This window comes from Serinus canaria, chromosome 1A (assembly GCF_022539315.1).
Source record: "Serinus canaria isolate serCan28SL12 chromosome 1A, serCan2020, whole genome shotgun sequence".
In the NCBI taxonomy this organism is placed as follows: domain Eukaryota; kingdom Metazoa; phylum Chordata; class Aves; order Passeriformes; family Fringillidae; genus Serinus; species Serinus canaria.
The window spans coordinates 11,415,520-11,437,933 of NC_066314.1; the positions used below are offsets into that span (position 1 = coordinate 11,415,520).

General features: G+C 38.5%; 1 protein-coding gene across 2 annotated transcripts in view; it reads left to right on the forward strand.

The window, feature by feature from the left end:
• Positions 1 to 22,414, forward strand: part of MAGI2 (membrane associated guanylate kinase, WW and PDZ domain containing 2) — a 699,256-nt gene that overhangs the window by 450,670 nt on the left and 226,172 nt on the right. For both annotated transcript variants that reach the window (XM_030238194.2, XM_030238195.2), the window contains exons 4-5: positions 8,994 to 9,209; positions 16,177 to 16,390. In XM_030238194.2, coding sequence (XP_030094054.1) covers positions 8,994 to 9,209; positions 16,177 to 16,390 — 430 coding nt within the window. The remainder of the gene's footprint in view (positions 1 to 8,993; positions 9,210 to 16,176; positions 16,391 to 22,414) is intronic.

Sequence of the window (22,414 nt, forward strand, 5' to 3'; positions counted from 1 at the left end):
CTAGTTTATATATGCCTTAATTTGGGGACCTTCAAAATCAGACTATGCCCTATATATATCTGGTGTACTCTATCACCCCTTATTGTTACTAAAATTCATTTCCTACTGATATTTATCTTGAAAAATGCCAATTAAGAAATAAAAATCCAACTTGTACATCCTTACTTATAAAGTCTGTCCCTGTCTGTAAGGATGGAAAAGAGATGCTCTTATTGGGGGCAGTTGGTGTCCAACAGTAAGAGAACTGCAATTTTGTCATGTTGGAAGGTTTGACAGCCCATCTTGTCTCCATCACTGCATTTGTGAATTTAGAAACTTCCTCTGCTATTGCATTCACTGGGGGCCAGAACACTCTTGGGCAAAAATCCACAGCTATAATTAGTGACTTAATTTTAATGTAGATGAATAGACAATCCTGAAGCCAGCTATTAAAATGTCATTACTTGACACAGAAGTTAACATATTTTCCTAATGTCTGTCACCAGAAGCTGCAGAGACCAACCCAAATGAGAATTCAGCCTGGGGAAGAGGCACAGCAGCACAAGGCATCAAATGTCCCCCTGCCCCTGGGAAACAGCTGGTTAGCCCCTGCCAGAGAATGCTGAAGTGTTTCTTGGGAATAACCTGGCAATACCTCTGACCCCTCTGCTCTAGCAGAATCCTGGGATGTCCAGAAAGTATTTCTTTCAAGTAATTTTATTTATAGCTGAAGCCCAATGCAGTTAGGAAATAGAAAGGGGAGAAAAAACAGACTTTGTCACAAGTAACCCTGGGGATGTCGATACCCAGCAAGTATGGAATTAGTTCTGTGTATCATGTGTAACTCATCCACACAGCACTCCCAAAGTAAATAAATTTTAATCTTTGTTTTTCATTCAGACTTTAATTTAACAGCAAGGCTCAGAGAACTAAGAAATCTGGATTCAAAGGCTTAGTTAGTAAGAGAAGAGAAAAGACATTTCTGGGATCTTCAGTCTTCTGTCTAAAAGAAACTAAAAGTAGCCAGAAAGATCATCGTAAAAGTATAACTTTTCTTGTAATATTTCAGAGAACACAATAGAAGTTAAAAGCTGCTGTTTAAAAACAAAATTGTGAATCTATATTTAGTAAATTTTTTTCCTCTAAATTCTGGGAGATCTGAACTACAAGTTTTCCTATTTCTTTGCCATTTTAATGACACAAGTCCATGAGTAAAAATAATACCAATGTAAATCTAAAATCAAAATGCTTCAGAAGGCTTCAGTTTTTAATTCCACTTTCTTTGGAGTCACAGTAAGAGTTCTGCAACTTCAATCCATCAAGCAGCTTTGCAAAACCGTCATGAAAATGTATGAACCCAAGAACAAAATCTACTCACCCAACCTTACAGCAAAGATTAAAAAAAGGCCCTAATTATAGTATAGTCACCCGTCAAAATAAATTACTCAGGGTGAGTGGGTGAAAAGAAGTTTGCCAGACTTCCTTAAGGAGGTGGTAATTGTCTTGGATTTTGTTAAAATACATCACTAATTATATTTTAACAAAATCTATGTACTCTTCCTCTTTAGGAATTTTATAAGATGGTTGTAAGAATACAGAGAAGTGGATTTTTCCATTTTAGAATATTCTGTACTTGTGTGGTTTTACTGCAGAGCAAAACAGGCATACAAAAAATGCTCTAAATTACATATACAGATGATCAGAAATGTTAGAATAAAGGGATGTCACAAGTAGATGGCAATTGATTGGACATACCTCTGTGGCAAAGTGATGTGTGGGCATGGTGAAGTGAAAGCACAGTGATACCACATGCTTGGTCAGTGGAAGTTCACAGACCATGCATTTAAGAATTCCTTCCTGTCTTTGACATCCATGGCACACAAATGATGCTCAGGAAAGTGTTTGAATCCCCATCCCTGAAAATGTTCAATGAACTTGTAAACTACAAGTTGTGGCACTTAGGGAGATGGTTAGAGGTGAACATGGCAGTGCTGTGTTAACAGTTATATTGATGATTTTAGAGGTCTTTTCCAGTCTTAACAATTCCATGGTTTAATACCAAATCCTTCAAAGAAGATGTCTGCAACACCTTTTCCTGGGATATGTTGTCCAGGAAAATGTCACAAAATATTTGAAAGACTACCAAACTCATATGGTCTTACCCTGCTGGTTATACTGCCAGTGTGTCGGGCCTGCCCTAAACTGTACCAAAACCATCAGCTTGTTTTCTTGCTGTCTTTTGGAGGTGAACAGAAAGCTACACTTAAACTTACATGCCAAGAGTGCACAGGGTGTGGACAGCAGCAGACATCAGCTTGATGTCCCAGGGCTTGCAGGCTAGGGGTCATTACAGAAGGAGATTTTATTTTTAGGCACTTCCTGGAAGATGATTGCTTTACTTAATTCCAATTAAACACTCCATCAGTTAAACACTTAGAGCCAGATAGAGTGAATATAGACCATAATAGTTCATTTGCAGACTCCAAAGCAGGTTAAGATTAAAAAAAAAAATCTTTTTATGAAGAGATCATTGATTTTCATAGAATCATGGAATAGTTTGAGAAAGGATGGTCCAACTCCCTTAGTCTAACCCACTTCAATGAGCAGGGACATCTTCAGCTAGATCAGGTTCCTCACAGCCTTGTCCAAGTTGACCTTAAGTGTTCCCAGGTGTGGGACATCTATTACCTCTCTGGAAAACTTCCAGTGTTTCTACATCCTTGCAATAAGAAAATGTCTTCCTTATTATCAAGTCTGAATCTACCCTCTTTTACTTTAAAACCATTGTCCCTTGTCCTGTTGCAGCAAGTTTTTTTAACAAGTCATCTTTTTAAGCTTCCTTTAGGTACTGACTGGCCACAATAAGGTCTCCCTGGAATCCTCTCTTCTCCAGGCTGAATAAACCCAACTCTCAGCCTGTCCTCACAGGAGTGGTCCATCGTTTGATCCATCAAATGATGGAGTGGTCCATCATTTTTGTGTCTCTCCTCTGGGCTTGCTCCAACAGGTCCATGTCTTTCTTGTGCAGAGAATCCCAGAGGTGGGTGCAGCACTGCAGGCCTGGTCTCAGGACAGCAGAGCAGAGGGGCAGAATCCTCTCCCTCATCCTGCTTTGGATGCAGCCCAGGATAGTTGGTTTTGGGGCTGTGAGTGCTCATTGCCAGGTCATGTCCAGATTTTCTCCCACCAGCACCTCCAGGTCCCTCTTGGCAGGGCTGCTCTCCATCTGCTCATCCCCCACCTGTGCTGACACTGGGGCTGTCCCACCCCAGGTGCAGCACCTTGCAGTTGGTCTTGTTAAACCTCATGGGATTCCCATGGGCCCACTTCTGGAGCTTGTCCAAGTCCCTTTGGATGGCATCCTGTTCTTCAGGTGTACCAACCAAACCACTCAGCTTGGTGTCATCTGCAAACGTGCCGAGGGTACACACAGTCCCACTGGTGGTGTCACTGATGAAGATATTAAACACTGTTTTTCCCAATATGGACCCCTAAGGGACACCAGTTGTCACCAGTCTTCATCTGGATACTGATTATAAACAGACATAAATCATGACCAGATGCTTCTTGCAGAATGCAGTTGGCTTCTAGTCATAAATAAATTCAGCCATCTTCTTTTAATCAAATTACAAAATATTCATATTTGTTCACATAATTATTTTTATTGTAAATTAAGCTGATTTCTGCCTACCTAAAACTTTCTATACCATTAGAATCTATTACATTTCCATATGTATTTGTGAACTGTTAAAATATCAAATGTAACTCCAATCTAGGCAGCAATTAGACTTCAGAGTACTTCCCCTTAGTTTATTATCAGTAGTCAGTGATCACAAATGCAAATATGTAGAGGTTTAACATTCATCATAACATTTCCAGTTGTTCTCATAACTGAAAAATAAGGTTTGTCTTTCATTTCTTAGAGTTGTGGCTGACTCACACAATTTTGACTGATACTTCAGCAATTCAAAGCTGTATAAACAAAAAAGACAGATCAATCTAAATGAGGGTGCTGAATAAGCAGAGGCAGGTGTGTATTTGTAGCTGGGTATTGTTTCATCTCGCTCTAAAAATAAGTGTGAAAAGGAATGTGTCTCTGCTCTGGGCTCAGAATGTGAGTCACACCACAGCTGGAAGTATTCATCCTAAAAGCTTCTGGCTCTGGCACACCTCTTGTTTTCTGTCTGGTTGTTCATTTTTACTCTAATTTCCTAATTCCTCATCGCTATTTTAACTTTTCATAATACCTTTTTAAACTAGAGCTTTTTATTTCTTATGTGAATCAGTGGAGCTTCAGGAGCAAAGGGTGCTCTCAGCAGTGGTCCCCTTTCTCCACAACCTGATGGCTCAGGCTGGGCTGGCCCAGGAACTAAAGGAGCACTTCCTCCTCCACAGCCTGGAATGGAGACCTGGCACAAAGCCCTGCCTCTCCCTTCTCTGTCCAGAAGGGTGGCAAGAGGAGATGTCCACCCTATGCTGCATTTTGGATCTTTCCTCACAGAAAGGGAGAGGGACTGGGAAAGCCAGGCAGAGGAAAATCCATGTAAGTCAGTCCCTGCAATGGAGCACAAAGTAGAGCACGACATGGGGACACATTTATAACTGTGCCCAGTAACTGGGATCACTGGGTGTTGAGCACATCAATATAGGCACTGTCGGGATATCTGAGTCTTGTTATCATTTCAGCATCAGGATTTTTCTGCTTCTTTGCTACCACCCAAGTGCTCTGCCAGTTTTTTCTTCCTCAAAGGCTTAACTTTTCTCAGGAAGCAAGTTATGATATTGTTTCACCATCAAACACTTCATCGATAAAATAAAAGTCTTACTACATCCTGACATAGGTGAACTAAAGTTAAGGAAAAAAAAATAAGCTGTTTCCTCCTCCTTATTTCCTCATTTTTCTGTTTCTTGTGACTTTCTGACTTCCTGATCTGGTTTCTGTCATCAGAGCAAGGCTACCCATTAATTTGTCTGACTCTTCCTTGTAGAATCAGGGTGCTGATCAGGGTTCATGCAGCTCAGGGGTGGCAAGGGACACTTGGTAATTGTCACTGTGCCATGGCTTCCAAGCAGCTTTGGCAGCCAAGTCAAATAGGTTAGGCCAGACCATCTCCAGTGTTCAGCTGCACTCAGAAGCAGCTGGAAGCACTAAAGCAATCAGGAGCAGCAGCCAGATGGATCCAGCAGAGGTGCTTTTTCTGCACTGCCTGTCTGCACAGAGGCTTTGATTCAGGCCCAGCACAAAGAACTTCACTTAGGCTTAAACTGACCTCTTGACTGAGCAGGGGTGGCAGGTAAGTATATAGACATTTTTTTGAGTGCAAGGAGGAACCTGAGTAATAAAGCAGCTGCATTTAGTCAAATGGAGGGAAAATGTCTCTGCTACTGCCCCTTGGTGGATCACAGAATCACCTGGATTGGAAGAGACCTGTGAGATGTTAAGGCATAAAATACAAGAACAGGGAAGGCATGCAGAGTTACAATCTGCACTCTACCAATCTGATTGTATGGAACTCTTGATTCAGAATTTGTACCTTTACATTTAATAGGCTCTCATAGTCTTTTTTTCTTCTATGACTCTGTATAATTGCTTTTTGACTGCATTTATGATACTGGCAGCATCTGACAGTGAATGCCACTATTCTCTTATGCAGTGTAAAAAAAAAACCCACTTCTTTTGCTTGTTTCAAACCTGCTAATTTCATTGGGCATCCTCTTGTTCTCAAGTAGTGGGAAGCTAAGCATCCATTCATTGATTTTCTAGGCACTTTCCCAGGGTTGTCCTGTTTTTATACATATCTGCCATATCCCCCTTCAGTTGTCCCATTTCCAAGCTGAAAACTCAAAATCAATTGAAGCAGCTCCAAGCTATAATTGCCCTTCTTTAGTTCCCCCATGTAATTTTTGAGAGGTAAGTACCAGAACAACAGGCAGCACACAAAAGAGAGGATACTATGTGATTTTGTATAGTGCTATAAAGGTGTTGTCTGTTTTGTGCTCCATTCATTTTTTTTTAAAAACTCCTAACTGCTGATATTTCTGACTGCCAGTGAGCATGGGATATATGTTTTCTTCTAGTCTACTTTCTTTTTTTACTTTTTTTTTTCTTTTTAGTAATTCCTTTTTAAAAATTAACTACAGTTGAAATTGTTTATTTGGTGTTCTTTTTTTACCTACAGGAAAATGAACTTCAGTACCTTATGATTAGTGTTTCAACAATAACCTATTGAACCCTTCCCCTTACTTGGGGAAGATGAAAAAGAGATCAGAGATTTTCAAAAATTAATGGCAACAAAATTTATGGGTTTTAAACATTTAGTCTCTATAATATGCTTAGATATGACATTTGCCAAGGTTTTGTGAGAGTATTCCATCATCTCTAATCTCTCAAGTCTTAAATAAGTAATTTCAGGACACTGAGAATCTGTTCTTGATAAAAGATACAGTTTACATTGATTCTAATTTTTCTGTAATGGAGCATTGCTCCTTCATTGAAATGGCTGGATCTCTCACTCTATATTTTTTCCATTGGAGTTTAACTAATTTTTTTTAATGACATGCTGATTGTATCAGTATGGGTATAATTTCTTATTTTTATTTGCATTTTTTCTGCATATTTTTGAATTAAAGGTATAGATCAAGAAGTAGCTAGCAATAAATAATTTTAAACTGACTTTTAAATCAATTTTTACTGGATCATAAAGCACATATAAAGTTTGATGTTGTAGGGCAGAAGTTGGAAATTATAAAGTATTTTCAATTTGAAATCGAATTAGTTAAATCCTCTTTGGCCCCTGATCTTATATGTGCAATTTTTTCTTGTATTTTTATATATGTGATATTCATAGATTTTTTTGTGTGTATGAATTTTATCTCTGTCTCTCACTAATGCATACAATCACTCAAAGTGAAAAAGTGTCTAATATTTTAAAATAACATGAGGGCATCCTTCAGTTAAAACACCTCATCTACTATTCAGGATATTAGCATTGCTGCTAATTAGTACTGCACTCAATTTTGTATGACAATGACAAAACTAAGAACAAAGGAAAGAAAGCCAAGGTACTGTGCTTTAGTTTCACAGTTTGTGTCACACTAGTACAATATCCCTGGGATAAATCTTCTGATATTTATGGAATCAGTGGAAATCAGTGCATATTTGGCAAGTTTTGTCAAGCTTAAGGCCTCTGAGGCACTGATTGAAACTGGTAAAATGGCTTAGGCCAGGGAGCTTTTTTAATTGAAGAATCCTTTTTCCAAAGTATGGGATGTTACAGACACACAATCTCACCAATAAAGGTAACATGATCTTAGAGCAATACAAAAGTAAACTTCCAGCTGAGCACTGTTGGTTTGCAGAAATTCTCAAAACAGCCTTTACTGTCAGAGCATAGAAATTTGACTGCCAACAGATCTGGTCTTGACACTTTTTGGAGGCACAGTCTCTGTGAGTGGATCAATGTAGATTTCCTTTTTTCCCCTTAGAGCCCAAATGCTGCTCCCCTGCTTTAACTCTGGCTGTCAGAGAGCTCCCACTGTCACCCCTGCAGAGCCACATCTCATTGCCCTGCTGGGGCTCTTGGTTAAACCTGCTGCCATCTCACAAAATCCTGAGAAAATCTGCAGTGAGCCAAAGTTTTGTTCAAATATGCCCAAATCCAGAGTGACTATGAGTTTCATTTAACACAGTGCATTTTTACTGTGTGTTACAATTACAGATACATCTGTCATTAGTATTGTTTTGCTAAACTGCTGTGAAGAATTCATTGACTATTCAGTAGTCACAATTACTGTCCAGTTACTTACCTGTATTGAGTTGGTCATGTGGCTGAACATAGGAAGTCTTTGGAAACACACAGAAATACAAGTGCCAGTAATAATTTTTACTCTGCCTGCAAAATGAATTTCATGATGGTTTACTGTGCATGTATACCATATGCATTTATTTTTGTCATGCCTATGTTTGGTTACAATCATATTGTCATAATGTTGTCATAATATTGTCATACTATTTATGTTTCTTTCTAGAAAGTACATTTTATAAAACTATTTTTAATTATGTTACTGATCTATTTTAACCATATTTTTAATGAAAATTTTGTGGTATCAGCAAGACACTAATTTTTAGTTCAGATGTGCTAGAAATCCAAACATACAGATATTGATAGATAAAATGGGACTGTGGTCCACCTAATCTAATAATCCTTCTGACAGAAAGTAGATGACTCAGAGGAAGTTGCCAGAAATTTCAGGAGACACGAATAGAGGGTAATCTGTCAGCTGCCTTAAGTCTTCTCAGAATTCCTTAGTATTTGGAGATAATGTTAAGCCCTAGAGCATAAGGTTTCAACTTTATTTTCAAAGGTTTCTTTGAAAATATATTAGCATTAGCTATTACAAATTTTGAAATCGTGAACAGCAAAGATTTGACAAATATGAAAAACAAGATAGTGAAAGTGTTACTAAAACCTGCAAATCTCTGAGTCATTGGATGATTATTTACTTTCTAAGCAGGTGAGATAATTTCAGGGAGTGAAAATGACAAAACATAATAAATAATCAATATTTTCATAATAATTTTGATCCTTAAGAAACTCTCATTTTGTGGCATAAATGTTGCAAAACTACTTTGTCCTAACTAATGATTTGAACTAAGAGAACAGCTCTGGTTGGCAGGTATTTGGATGAGAGGAATGTAAACTTGACTTGTTATAGTTTCAGAAACATATTTTGTTGGCCAGGAATGTAAACTTAACCTGTTATAGTTTCAGAAATTATTAATAAAACAAGTGTTTGTGAGCATGATTGGATCACTTGTGCTTCCACAAAGAAAATTAATTACCATTTCAGGACAGGTAAACATTCCATTTTGCAGAAAACATTTTGAACTATTCTTTATCTTAGCTGATGAGCCAGATCCTACCTCACACATCCATTAGTCTAAGACAAAAGAAGCAGCAGCAGCCTGTGCATCTCTGCAATCTGATGGGTTATTCCTCCTCTTCTCTTTGCAGACAACTATTACGGCACCCCGAAGCCTCCGGCGGAACCGGCCCCGCTGCTGTTAAATGTGACAGACCAGATCCTGCCAGGTGCCACTCCCGGGGCTGAAGGCAAGCGCAAAAGGAATAAATCTGTGAGCAATATGGAGAAGACAGGCATTGAACCACCAGAGGAAGAAGAGGAAGAAAGACCTGTGGTCAATGGCAATGATGTGACAGTAACACCAGGTCTGTTCTTCCTTCTTACTTTGCAGTGAGTTTCTGTTATTCAGAGTCCTCAGTTACCTCCTTCTGCAGTGAGAATATGCATGTTCAGGTAAGGATGCTCTTGCAAGAGGGAAAGGCAGGAATCCTGAGTATTAGGATTATCTGAAGCCTAAAAATAATTACTTAACCTCTGTTTTGGGGAGTCATCTCACTTACCTCAGCCACTGTAAAGATTTCTGTCTCTGAGCTAGTCTCTTTGAACCCTCTTCATAGACCAAAGAGAAAAATATCATCTTTCTGAGCATGGATTGTGACCTGGTTTAGATTTCTATGTTAGGAAATCGTTCTCAAGTGCCTGTTCCTCTCTGTTGACTATAGAGGGAGTCTAGAGAACTGCAATTGGTTCAGATAAATATTCTCTGTGTTTTGAGTCTCCTTGTTCTCAAATGGTTACACAAGATTGTTCAACACTTTATGAAATGAAATTTTGTAAATTATAGTGAAGACTTAGCAATATAATGGAAGACTAAATTCACCATATTAACAAAAGTGTGGCAGTGCCATTAAAACTTACCTTGCAATACCATCTGGAGGACACTTTTCAGGAATGTTTCAGAGCCTGCATAAAGCTGATAAGGGATTCAGATGTCAAGTCCTAAAAGAAAATTGTTGATTTACTTCTTGGATCACAGTGCTTCAGAAAAAGGGGTTCTGTGTACGGACTGGTATCTTGAGTGAAAGCACTCCAGCCTACTCTGAAGAAGGCAATCACTTGCACTCTCCACCTCTCAGCATGACAATGTTTTACAGATGTTAATAATTCTTATCCTGAAACAGTATTTAAAAAATTATTTTGGTATTGTTCATGTAGAAAATTAAAGAATTCAGATTTTTATATTGCTGAGAAATATTGCTGTGAATCCTTTTTGGGAAACTTAGAGACTCAGATTGTTGAAGTAGAAGTCTAGTGACATTCACAGATGAGAAGATAAAATGAAATATTGCAAGTTCTCTAAATGTATAGGTTACTGTGGAACAAAAAAATCTATTACCTCATCAATAAGCTCTGTAGAAGGATTTTCATATTGCAAAGTCTATATATACCCTTTTAATTCCTGCTTCATTACAAAGTATACTGAATTTGATATCTTCCCATCTAGGATGATTTTTCCACATGCTTTTTCTTAGCTGTTGCCAAACATTGCATATAAGGGAAAATTCCTGTGCAGAATGTATCTCCATCTACCAGGGGTGTCCAGGAGCAGTGGGGTGAGGGTCTGGTTCTTCCCCTTGGCTCTCCAAAGGGCTGCAGTATTGCTCCCTTGCCACTGCAACCACATGCTGCACAAGCCTTGCTCATCCCTGCCACACAAGATTGCATCTGTTGGCATTTCTCTGGCACTTAGTGCCCTTCCTACACAGCTAAGCAGGAAAGGATGAAGCTCCTAACATCAGCACTGCTGCTGTTGCCAGGATACTTCCACAGTGAAAGAGGCAGAGGCAGGATTTGATCTCTGATTTGTGTTGTAGAAATCGTTAGAAAGATCATTCTTTGTAGTTATTCGAAATGTGCCACATGAGAGACCATTGCTGAGGAGCAATTTCCAGGACAATATGTTTCAGCTCCAAGTGGATCTAGAGGCAATATTTACCTGCATTTTTCCTTTAATTCTACACTTATAATATGCTTCTCCCAGGCAAATTCTGTGTGAACAATGACTAGGCAGCACACAAGAAGCAGGCGCTGGCATGTGCTGTGTAAGAGAATGAAATACACGAGCATGGGTGTAAGACAGCCCACCCCCTCTTCCTCCTCCTCTCCCTGCCAGGGTAAATCCTATTGGTGTGGCCAGCAGAACAAGCAGTGCCTGTGTTGGCTCTCATGGTTTTATAAGCAGTGTTTTGTTGTTCAGTTACACTGATTGAGGACTTTGGGGATTGTAGCAAAGCAGCTCTGTACATCCATGCTGTGTTGCCTTTGTTGGGCAGTGTGGCTCCCACAGACCCTGTTACCGCAGTCATTTTCTCTGGGAGCTGACAGAGGCTTAGTCACCTCTAAAATGTCAGTGCATATGCAGTTTGTGTCTTTAAACAATCAGGAAAACCAGAATATTTTAATTAATTTATTTCTTTTTAAACTCCTGGTGGAGAGAGCGTTTTAGTTTTTATAGAGAATCAGCAAAGGGAGGACATTTGTTATTGCCAATTCTTTTAGGAAGAGTGTTCTATTTTAAATACTTCACTTCCAGGCAGAGGCTTTTATTAATTATAAGGCTCCTGGGACATCTGAAACATTGATTCATTTTTTATAGATGCTCAGCAATTTAATGGCTTATTAACTGCATATCCAAGCCTGTCAACTCAAGTACCTCTCTAACACATAGGACCACGAAGTTGAAATAGTAACAGATCCAAGCTGATTCTGAAGAATAGAAACCCATCCTTATCAGACCAATTACATGATATCTGTGCTTACAGAGATTTTTGTGCTTTTGGTCTGAATTTTCAGGCAGCTTTTCAGTGTCTTTTGGCATAATCTGTGCAAGTGTTGAGCTTTAGCAATTTTTCATTAATACCTTCCATATGCCTTGCTTCATGTACATTGGATTTCCCTGAGACAGCTGTATATGGACAAAGTGACCATAATTGTCTGCCCAATATGTTTATTCTTTCTGATTTGTGGCACCTGTCCTCAGCCCAGAAGCCACTAGGAATCCTTCTCAGTGCTTTGGCTTTTGGCCCTTTTAGGATGGAGCACTCTCAGTCCTTCATCCTGGATCAAGTTCTCTCAGGACAAAACAGTATAATTTGAGAGATGGGATTTATCTCATCCATCTTCAGTAAATTATATGCCTAGATGTCTTACTTTTTTGTGTGAGCTATTTGTCTCTGTTCTGTTGATGTAAAATAAGAAGAAAAAAGAAATTTCAAAGTGTAAGAGATCATAGCTGTTTTAGGTACACATTTTAGGGGATCACCTCTACAGTTTGGAATTATTAATTCAGCCTACAGATACAGAAGAGCTTAAATGGCTAACTTTAAATAAAGAACTATACTATTTGCCAAGAAACATATGGGAGACATAAGCTATAGATTAACTGTTAGGATGGGCAAGTCTAGACTTAGTATTGGGTTTCTTACACTTAGTGCAATTGAACTCATTACTGGGTGAGAGATATTGCACCTGAAAAGACTTCCCTGACAGACACTGTGTTGAATTTAATGATTTCTGCAAAACTAATGCTTTGACCAAAGAGATAAAAAGAGTTTTGATCAAATAGTAACCAGAAACTTGTCAGACATTCAGCAGGTTTTACTGCTGTCACTGTAATGTCTGCAATGGATTGAGTCCGTCTCCTTTACAACCAGCATCAGTATTTTTGTCACTGTGTTGGTCATGTCACATTTGCTTTCTACTGCTGACTGATGAAGTTTATCATCCAAACTCCAGAAGAATCACTTTAGCCTTGAAAGCATGCTTATGTATGTGCATTATTCTGACAGTACTTGAGCAATGATAAGTTGCACCCAGAGAATGAAGTTCTGTCAGGCTCAAATTAATTGAGGCATAAGATATGACATAAAGTTTCAAAATTATCATTCCAGGCCTTAGGAATGAACAAAAGACCAGAGTCCCAGTGCCATCAATCACCCTGCAAGTTGCACTAGACCCAGGCAACATGTTGAGCTTATTGTTTTATTATTACACAGCAAAGACAGCCAGGGGCATGAAAACAACATACAAAGCTTCCAAAAACACACACATTTAAAATACACACAAAATTTAAAAACACACCAACGTTAGTATCCATTGACTTTTTCCAGGTTCTTTAAAGTCAATTTATCACAACTAAGTCACATCCTGTGACCCACAGAATAGCCTGTGCTCTCCATGACTCCTGCTTTCCCTGCCCAGGTCAGCTCCTGGCTCTCACTGTGTCAGGAGTCAGTGGGAGCAATGCCTCCATACAAAAGCACCAAGACCTGAATATGGCTCCTGCTCTATGGGCAAGGGAGAAACTCCAAGGCTGCAAAGTTATATCTCTACAAGAAAACACATTCACATATATTGGCAAACAGGAGTTTAACTACTCTTGTATTCAACAGTTATTTTAAAAGGATGAACTCTTTCTGTACATATTTTAAAAATTAGCAATTTGATACAATAAGGGTATAAAGATAGGAAATATTTTTATTCAGAACTGCTAAAACCACTCCATACATTTCTATTATGCTTTCTTTTCTGATATTACCTGGTTTATATTATTTGGTTCTTTTGGGTGAAGACCCTAAGTTTTTTAACGTCTCTGCATGAATAATCTGCAACATTAAAATAAAGGAATAAAGTGACAAGGTCTTCTTGCATGTTTAGATGGCAAGTTTCAAGAATTAGACTGTAAATAATAGAAACAATTTTCACCTTTTTTTTCTGTCATCATTATGGCTGGGATTTGTTAATATGATTATTGAAAATCACGACTCTGACCCCATCAGAACTGTGTAAAATAAGATCTTGAGGAAGGACACATATTAGAGATATGGTAAAATCCCAGGACACAGCAGTCACCGCATCTGTGCTCTATCAGATGCACTGGCTGATCAATAGTCATTGTGTGTGATTCATCTCTGCCCCAAATGAATTTCTTCTGCTGTGCTCATATCTGCCATGTGACCTTTGTCTTAAATTCAGTTTAACCTGCATGTCTTCCTTCCTGTGGTAGAGATGTGGTCAGGGCTGCAGCCAGCCTCAGGAACACAACTCACAGATCTGTTAATAATGCCTCAAGTAGATGAGGACTTTTGCTTTGCACAGATAAGAACAAAACACCCCAAAAATTATTCAGCAATTATTACATTGTCCTGTTCTCAGGGGAAGTGGGGACTGTACATCATTTCTGCTTTGCAGGAAGCTTTTACATATTTGAAAATGTTACAGACAGATAGATTCATGTTTCCAAACAGCATAAAATGATTGTAATTCCACATAGTTCGAGCATGAGTTAGGATTTACCAACATGAGCTGCATGTGGATGTAGAGATGTAGATCATTACCCTTTTCAAGGCTGAATCTGGGGTTTTTCATGCTGTTCTGAAGGGTTGATGTGTCAGTGTCAAAATTATTTTTTTAAGATCATAAAAACTGTATATACCATTTATGCCCAAGAAGCAGCCCCTTTTACTATGTCATATAAAGAACAAAAGATTAGTTGACACAATTTCTTCCTGAAAAGTCTTGAAAAATATTTATGACCTCTGAAGAGTTTACAAGTCAGTGGTTTGATTCTTACTTCCCATCCTAGGAATTAAAAGGGAAAGATGTGCAGTTACAGTTTCATGGGTCTTCTTCCTCCTTTTATTTCTTTTTTTTACAAAAAGACAAAATGGCCTAATTGAGCAAATCATTTCAGCCAAAACTTAAATACATCAGAAATTAAGAATATAAAACTATCTAAAAACCCAAATCATATGTATTTTGCTGAAACCAGGGTTCTGTTTGTCCTTTCCAAGTTTTCTTTCCCCATGAAGTCTGGAAGGTGTTGCTGTTACTTTCCTTGAGTCTGCTTATGTAGTACTCTCTGTACCCTGGGTTCCATTTCATCCAGCTCTGCCAGCTGAGAACAGCTGGGTCATCTAAGTTTCACCTGACCTGCTCTCTGCCCACTCCACCTTCTTTAGCCCTATTGCTGATATTAATTATGTTAGTCATTTAATCACAGGTGATTTTTTTGTTTGTTTGTTAGCAATGGCTGAGGCAAAAGAGCACTAATTGCCTTGGGGTTTGCATGCATCATAAACTATTAGCTCTCCTTCCTTCCCACGTTGTAGAAAGAATCTGCTTTTGGTACTATATTATTATTATTACTACTGCACTTACAGAAAGTTTTCTTGTTAGCCCTAGTGTCCTGACCATATCCCACTTTCTAGACTGACTGTTCTGCTTTGCTGTTATTTTTCTGTGTTCATCCTTAACAGCCTAATCTAGTTTTCACCTTTTGTACAATTCTGTCTCAAGTAGCAGCTCATTGCAAATTCATGACTTAATTAAAATTAGCTTTGATTATACTTACTACTTTTCTTTTTCATTAGAAAGTTCTACTTGTATTCTTAGCATTGTTTATTCAATCTTTACTAGTTTTCCTAAACCTTTTCTCTCTTACCACTGCTAGCCATGACAGCACATTTATTGATTCTGTGGGTTCATTAAAATCTAGGCCTTTATAAACAGTTTTTGTTAATTTTTTGTTGCTCTTCTTTCTTGCTGTAGTAAGCATCACTAATTAGAACATTTCACCCAAGCTGTCTTCCACCTTCCTACAGGTTTCACACAGGTATCTGCATAGTTCCTTGCTCTGGGTGCACTGTTTGAGTATCTAATAAATTGTCATCTTCTTGAACTTTCCTGTAGACTACAGTGTTGACATGTTGAATTGTATTTAGTATTGGCTCTGGGAAACAGCCTCCTACAGGTCATACCAACAATGAAATCACAACCAATTTCTATATGGGTAGTATATTGCTATGAGTTGATGGATGTCACTGGTTTATTTGATATATGGATACACAAAGCAATTAGTGTACAGACATTTTTAGGTGAAAAGGATCTGTAGTCTGTAGTAAAACAGTGGGGTAGTTGTTTTATGTGTATATATATATGTGCTTATAGTATAGTTTGAGAAGTTAAGACATGAGACAGTAGAGCTGCTGGATATGAAGCTGCCTTCTGCTCATTGTTTACTGCTAGTCTGGAAGGACTCCTGGGACAGCATGAGCCAGAACTCTTTATTAGTCTCTTGTTTCAGTTTGGTTTTATTCCTTTATTTTCTTTTATTGTGTTCCAAATAAAATGCATCATCAGAGGAACCTTTGTGTAAACCAAACAGAATTTTTCTCTTTATTCCAAGACTTGCAGTTCACAAAGACTTGCACCCAGTAAATTCTTCACCATTAACTTGGGTATCCAAAACCATTAATTTTTCTTCTCTTGTAGAATCAAGTGAGCATGAAGAGAAGAGTACAACTGTCTTGGGTGAGGCGTCTACCACCCAGCCTTGTCCTGCACCAGGATATGGCCAGCCTGAAGAAGCAAAGGAGGATATGGATGTAACAAAACAGACTAAACCTGAAGAGAATGATGACTTGGGCCCACTGCCTGATAACTGGGAAATGGCTTATACAGAAAAGGGGGAAGTGTACTTTATTGAGTAAGTCTTATTTCTTCTATTTTTAATAGCTGTATTGTATTTAACTGGGTGGGGAGAGGGTTTGTGTGGTGAAGTGGAGCATTGCACTCCTCCTCATTAAAACAGCAGGAATGTTCTGGCTGTCAGAACCTCCCGGGGGCTGGTGGCAATGCCTGTATTAGTGATTTCAATGGAAGCCTGCTGGGTTTTAAGATAGGTAACTGGTCTGCTTCCTTTGATGGTAGGAATTAAAGCTTTTGTTTCTTCTGTTAAAAGCAAGGCCTTTCTGCTCTTCTGGTGCTTTCTGCTGGGAAAGTAACACAGTCACTGGTTTTGTCCTTCCTTATGTGGACAAGGTGGAGAGCATGAAGCTTTTTTCCAGTTAAAGGAAAGGAAAATGAGTGGACTAAAAGCTAGCTAATGAACAGTAGAGGGAGACCATGCTGTATAGAGAATACATAGATAATTACTTATATAGAATTTATAGAATTCTATAAATTAGTTATATAGAATTATTTATATATTAGTTATATAGAATTCTATAAATTCTATTAATTACTTTTATAGAATTACATAGAATAGATAATTAGTTATGTGTAGAAACTTTTTCCCTGTTGAAAGACTATACATACCTGTTACTAATTAGTAAACTCATTGAAATAATGGGTATTAAAGTTCTTTATTCTGAATGAGAGCTCTATGTGCTCTCATTAAGCTATTAGAGAGCTTTCAAAGGAGGGCCATGAGAATGGTGAGGGGTCTGGAGGGGAAGCCTTATGACTTGCAGCTGAGATCACTTGGTTTGCTTGGCCTGGGGAAAAGTACACTTGGGGGGAGAACCCATTGCAGTCTGCAGCTTCCTCATAAGGGGAAGAGGAGGGATAGACACTGATTTCACTCTTGTGACCAGGGACAGGACTCCAGGAAATGGCCTAAAGCTGAGTCATGGATGTTCAGCTTGGATATCAGGAAAAGGTTTTTCACCACAGAGGGTGGTTGGGCACTGGAACAGGCTCCCCAGGAAAGTGCTCACAGCACCAGGCCTGACAGAAATAAGAGAGTTTGGACAATGCTCTTGGGCACATGGTGTGATTGGAGCATCCTGCACAGGGGCAGGAGTTGGACTTGATGGTCTTGAGGGATTCCTTCCAACTTGGCACATTCTGTGATTCTATGATTATTGTGCATTACCAGGATAAAAATACAGCAAGTTTCTGAGTTGGTATAACACTGTGTTCCTCAAAAGAAAAAAGAAAAACCAACATTTTTCAGTAGAACTCTGCTACTCAGTAGAGGTAGAAGGAGCATTTATGTTTGCTTTAAGGGACTGCCTCATTTTGGAGCATTATCTGTTATTCTGATTATTAGTAGGTAAAAAATAACATTTGGTGGTGTCAATTATGTTTTAAATCCTGTATTTAATTTAAAATGTTGTGACTATCACATGAAGTGTAAACAAATGTTATGAATAAAGTTTGTGCATGTGACTTTTTAATGAATACTGGCATGACCAACTATAGCTTCTGGCATATACAAGGCTGAAAATAGCAGTAACTATTAAAACATAAGTGTGTTTGCTGAAAAGGGCAAAAATGTGCTTATTCTAGAAAAAGAATAATTATAATTTGTCCAAGCAAGCAGAGAAGAGCTAGGATGACCTCAGGGCTAGTTGAAACCCTTGTTTCCTTCTTACCTTACTCCCAAATTTAATTTTTCCTCACATATTGAATGTTCTGACAGAAAGCAGGCTGAATTATATGGCACTTTTATTTTACTTGTAACAAAAATCTGTGGTACATTTGGGGGACAGGGGAAGGGATGATGGGTAGATCACTAACACACCAACCTGTGAGTAGTAAGTACTGCTGGAGGTAATTTAATAGAAAATAAATATATATTCTTTAACAGATGCAGTGAATGCAAACAGCCCTGATGCTCTGCAGAGCAGCCATTGCACTCCTCAAATTCCTTTAATGTTGCATCTTGCTTCCTTTCCTTGAAATGCTCTGGTTTACACTGCAGTTCTGACAATGCTCATCATTCACTTCCACTAAATGAATGTTATGTAAAGCAAAGAAATTAATCAGAGGTGCAGACTGGATAGAAGGTCTGTTGTAAGGGCTTCTTGCTTTTGGGATTATAATCGTGAACAATGTATTTGCAAAAAAAGTGCAATTACACATCTGTAAAAATACTGGATTATTTACTAGAATCCTAGCTAAAGGAACAACTCTCTGATCATTTGAGCTTTCACGTTGCACAGTCTTTGCAGGGTTAAGTAGGAATGTAATGCAGTGGGGATGCTGTTAAATTGCCTCTTTGTTTACAAGTCACTTTGGTTAATGGCATGAAGAGACTCCATTTGCTTTCACAAAAAAACGGAAAGATAAAAAGACAACAAAAACCTATTTGTCTAACAACATCTCCCTGAACAGTAGTAAAGATTGTACTAGATTATTAAATAATAGATGAAAAACAAACATTTTTAAAGTGTACATCACAATGACTGGGAAAAAAAGCCACACTAGGCAGCATCTTTTATTGCTTTATTTGGGGCTCATGTGAATTCTGCCTTTAAACACTAAAGCCTTCCAGCTGCAAATGATCTCAAGTTCCAGGTTGTCACAGGTATACCCAGAGGTCCTAGATTTCATGCAGCAGTTTCATTCATTCACCTCAAACTAACCTCTAAAATTCAGATGTGACCTCACTTATCAAAACTGCCATCAGAATAATGTGGCAGATTTACAGTGAGAGAGGAAGTGACTTCATAAGGGGAAAGATAATTGTCTATAGACAGGATTATTTATTTGTTAATCATTAATGGTTCAGTTAGCTTTTTGTAAAGCACAGTGGAAGGAACTTCCTCTGCCTCAAGGACTACAAAGACAAAAAAAATCATCTACCAGATTCACTGAATGATTCAGAGGATGGTTGTGTTTTAGAGCATGTCTTGCTCTGTTTCTTCCTTTCATTCCCTTTTTGACATAGGTGCATGACCTTGTGTTTACCTACTTTAGCATTCACAGACAGAACATGAGCATCTCTTCTTGCAACATAATACTTACCAGTGTTTTTCAGGAAGAGCTACCTAAGTACATTTCTTGGGCTGTTTCAAGCCTCCCTTACATATGAATCTGAATTTTCAAATACTACACAAATAGGACTCCATCTCTTACATTTGGTTTCGCTCAGAACATATGCTAATGAGAACATGCAATAATTAAAAGACTCTATATAAATTGGAATGCCATCAAAAAACACTCCAGTTTTGCTCCTTCTTTCATGCTTTATATATGGCTGATAAATGTGGTGTATTTTGGCATGCTTAAATAAACCATAGTCGTCACTGATTTTTAGCTTTTCCCTTTCCCAGGGCTAAGGAAAGGCTGTGATTCCCCACAGCCTTCAGACCTTGCCTTGCCAACAGCTATCAAACCACATACTAGGGACCCAAATTTGTGTTGTCCTCACAAAGTCAGCAGGTCTGGTTGTTAGATCCCAAGCAATCAGTGTTGGCTGTGTTTGTCCAGTGCAATGCCAAAGCAAACAAGAAAGGCCCAGGATTCTAGGTGCACGTGCTATCATGTGCAGTCAGCCTGAAATGGGGCCCTCACCCAAATATGTTGTTTCAACCCATACATTATTACATCATAGACTTTCCTGTACAGTTGGTTCACAATTTAATGCTCCTTTATAAAAGGCAGAATTGGTTTTCTCTCTCTCCAGCCTTCTCTCCACACATAGGCAGCAGAACTCTGAAAGGTCTAAAGGGACAGTAGGACATGAAACCTAAATCTATTTGACTCTATACTCTTCAAAAGCATATATCATTTCCTTTGCTTATACTACATTAATTGTTTTCTTAGTGGAGAAAATTCTAGAATGACTGCAAACCACAGTAGAACATCTTAAAAGAACTCTCTTTTTTGATTTGTGTTGATGAATTTTAGGAGAACGTGGCCACACAAAGTTAGACAAACCACTTTCTAGTACATCTTGCAGACATCCAGTCTCTTACTACTTCAACACCTACTTCTTAAAGCAGTATAGTCAGCACTGCTTTTTGGACCTGTTGCAGTATCATTTCTAGTTGCTAAATATTTTTTTTTTTTATGAAAGTATCATAAAAGGCTGAAAGACAGCAATAAAATAGTCCTTTGCCCAGGACTCTCCTTTTCACTGTAAAAAACAGCCATTAAGTTTTTTAATACAGCTGGTACAATTTCAGGTGATATTTGAAGAGTACAGGTACCAGAATATTGCTATGGACTTCACTGGGATCAGTTTTTCTTCATAGTAGTTTTTAAGGCAGGAAAGTTTTTTGACTGCAGGAATAACATTTATCCCAACATCTTGTTTACCTGAAGAACCATGATATATTTAGTTGTTCCTGATTGCTCCATCAGTTCCCCATCACAAAGCAGGATATTGTAGTTAAGTCTGGATACACCACCATTATATTTTATACTATAAGATACAAAAGTACTGGGTAGAGGTATACCCTCCTACCTGCTCAAAATTACTTTCATATCCTGCAGGAACTACAGGAACTTTTATAAGTTAGTTCAGGACTTCTGTGAGCACGTCACATCAGAGTATCAGCCTATAATACTGAAATGTTTTGGTTGTCTGGATGTTTCTGCTACTTGAATTAAGTAGCAATTAGGATAAAGGATTTTTTTTTTTCACATCCTGTTATAATATTCACTTTACTTCTGTGGGATTTTTCTTTGGGAATCAAGCCATCTTGTATCAGTAAGATACATTGTATAGACAATTCTGATCCATCAGGGGTCTTGTAAATATCATTATAATTGGTTTTCTTTGTTTATGTGTTGGATTGGATCTGTCAGTTTTGGTCAGCATAACAAATCAGATTTCTAATGCACTTTGGACTTCAACATGACATGCAGCAGGACAGGCAGCTGAAAGAGAACAAGAGGGATCTTTTTCTCCTGAGACCATTTCCTTGCCTCATGACAAGTTAATTATGAACATGAAGATGGTAGAACTGGAAAGAATTTGTGGAATGATTAAATCTTTTTTTTTTTTCTCTTGTCTGTTGATGTTATAAAGACATTATCAGTCTGTACTAGTGGTGTGCTGTCCCTTGCTCTCCCTTGCTGTTTTTATCAGTGCTGACATCCAGGTCAAACTGCGAGCTTAACTCCTCTTGTCTTTCCTACTTTCTTATTTCCAGTCTTTCTCCCAAAGGTCTCTGCCACTGTGCTCTGCAGAATTAATCTTCCAGCACATTTCCTCTGATATTTGTAGTGTTGTTGTAACTTTTCTCCTTTGTCTTTATTGAACTAGAAGAATCAGCTCACCTGGCTTGCCATCGAGCATTAGGTATCTAACCTAAACCTGTCGCCAAGACTCCTTCTGTGGTCAATGGAGAGAGATAATTATCTCCAGAGGCTGATTTATCCTGTCCATATATAAGGGCAGAATTAATTTGCCAAAATACAGCTGCTTCTACCAGTAAATATGTCTCCAGATATCCAAAGCTATGTTTGCAGTAGCATCTAATTTGTGTCAGGAGTACACTTTTGAAGGAAATCTTCTGGCTATCTCCACATGCTGTGATTTGGCTCACAAAACAGAAAATAAAGTTGAACTCTGGGAGTGCACTTAGTTTTCTACAACCTCTGAACCCTGAACTCCAATCCATGAGACCAGATTTGGGTTAAAACCAGCCTGAGCTCCTTCTGATCTAAACCATTTTCATATCTAAATTAGCAATATCAGAAGACTGCAGAGTGAAACTCTTGGTGCTGATGACCCAGCAGCCACAGCTTCTAGATCTTTCCAGGTGCCATGGGCTGCGTGCCTGTGACTGTAGCGCAGGAGGTGAGCTCCTGCTGTGCATCTTCTGGTTTAAATTCAAGTGAAAAGCTTTCAGGAGTGGAGAGCACTTAATGTGAAAAAGAAGATAACTGAGAGAGAGATTCATTTCAAAGCGACCTCCTGATCTAAGCCAAAGCACCACTGTAGAGGCACAGTAACAGCCCAAGGCATCTCCATTATCCTGACAGAAATGAC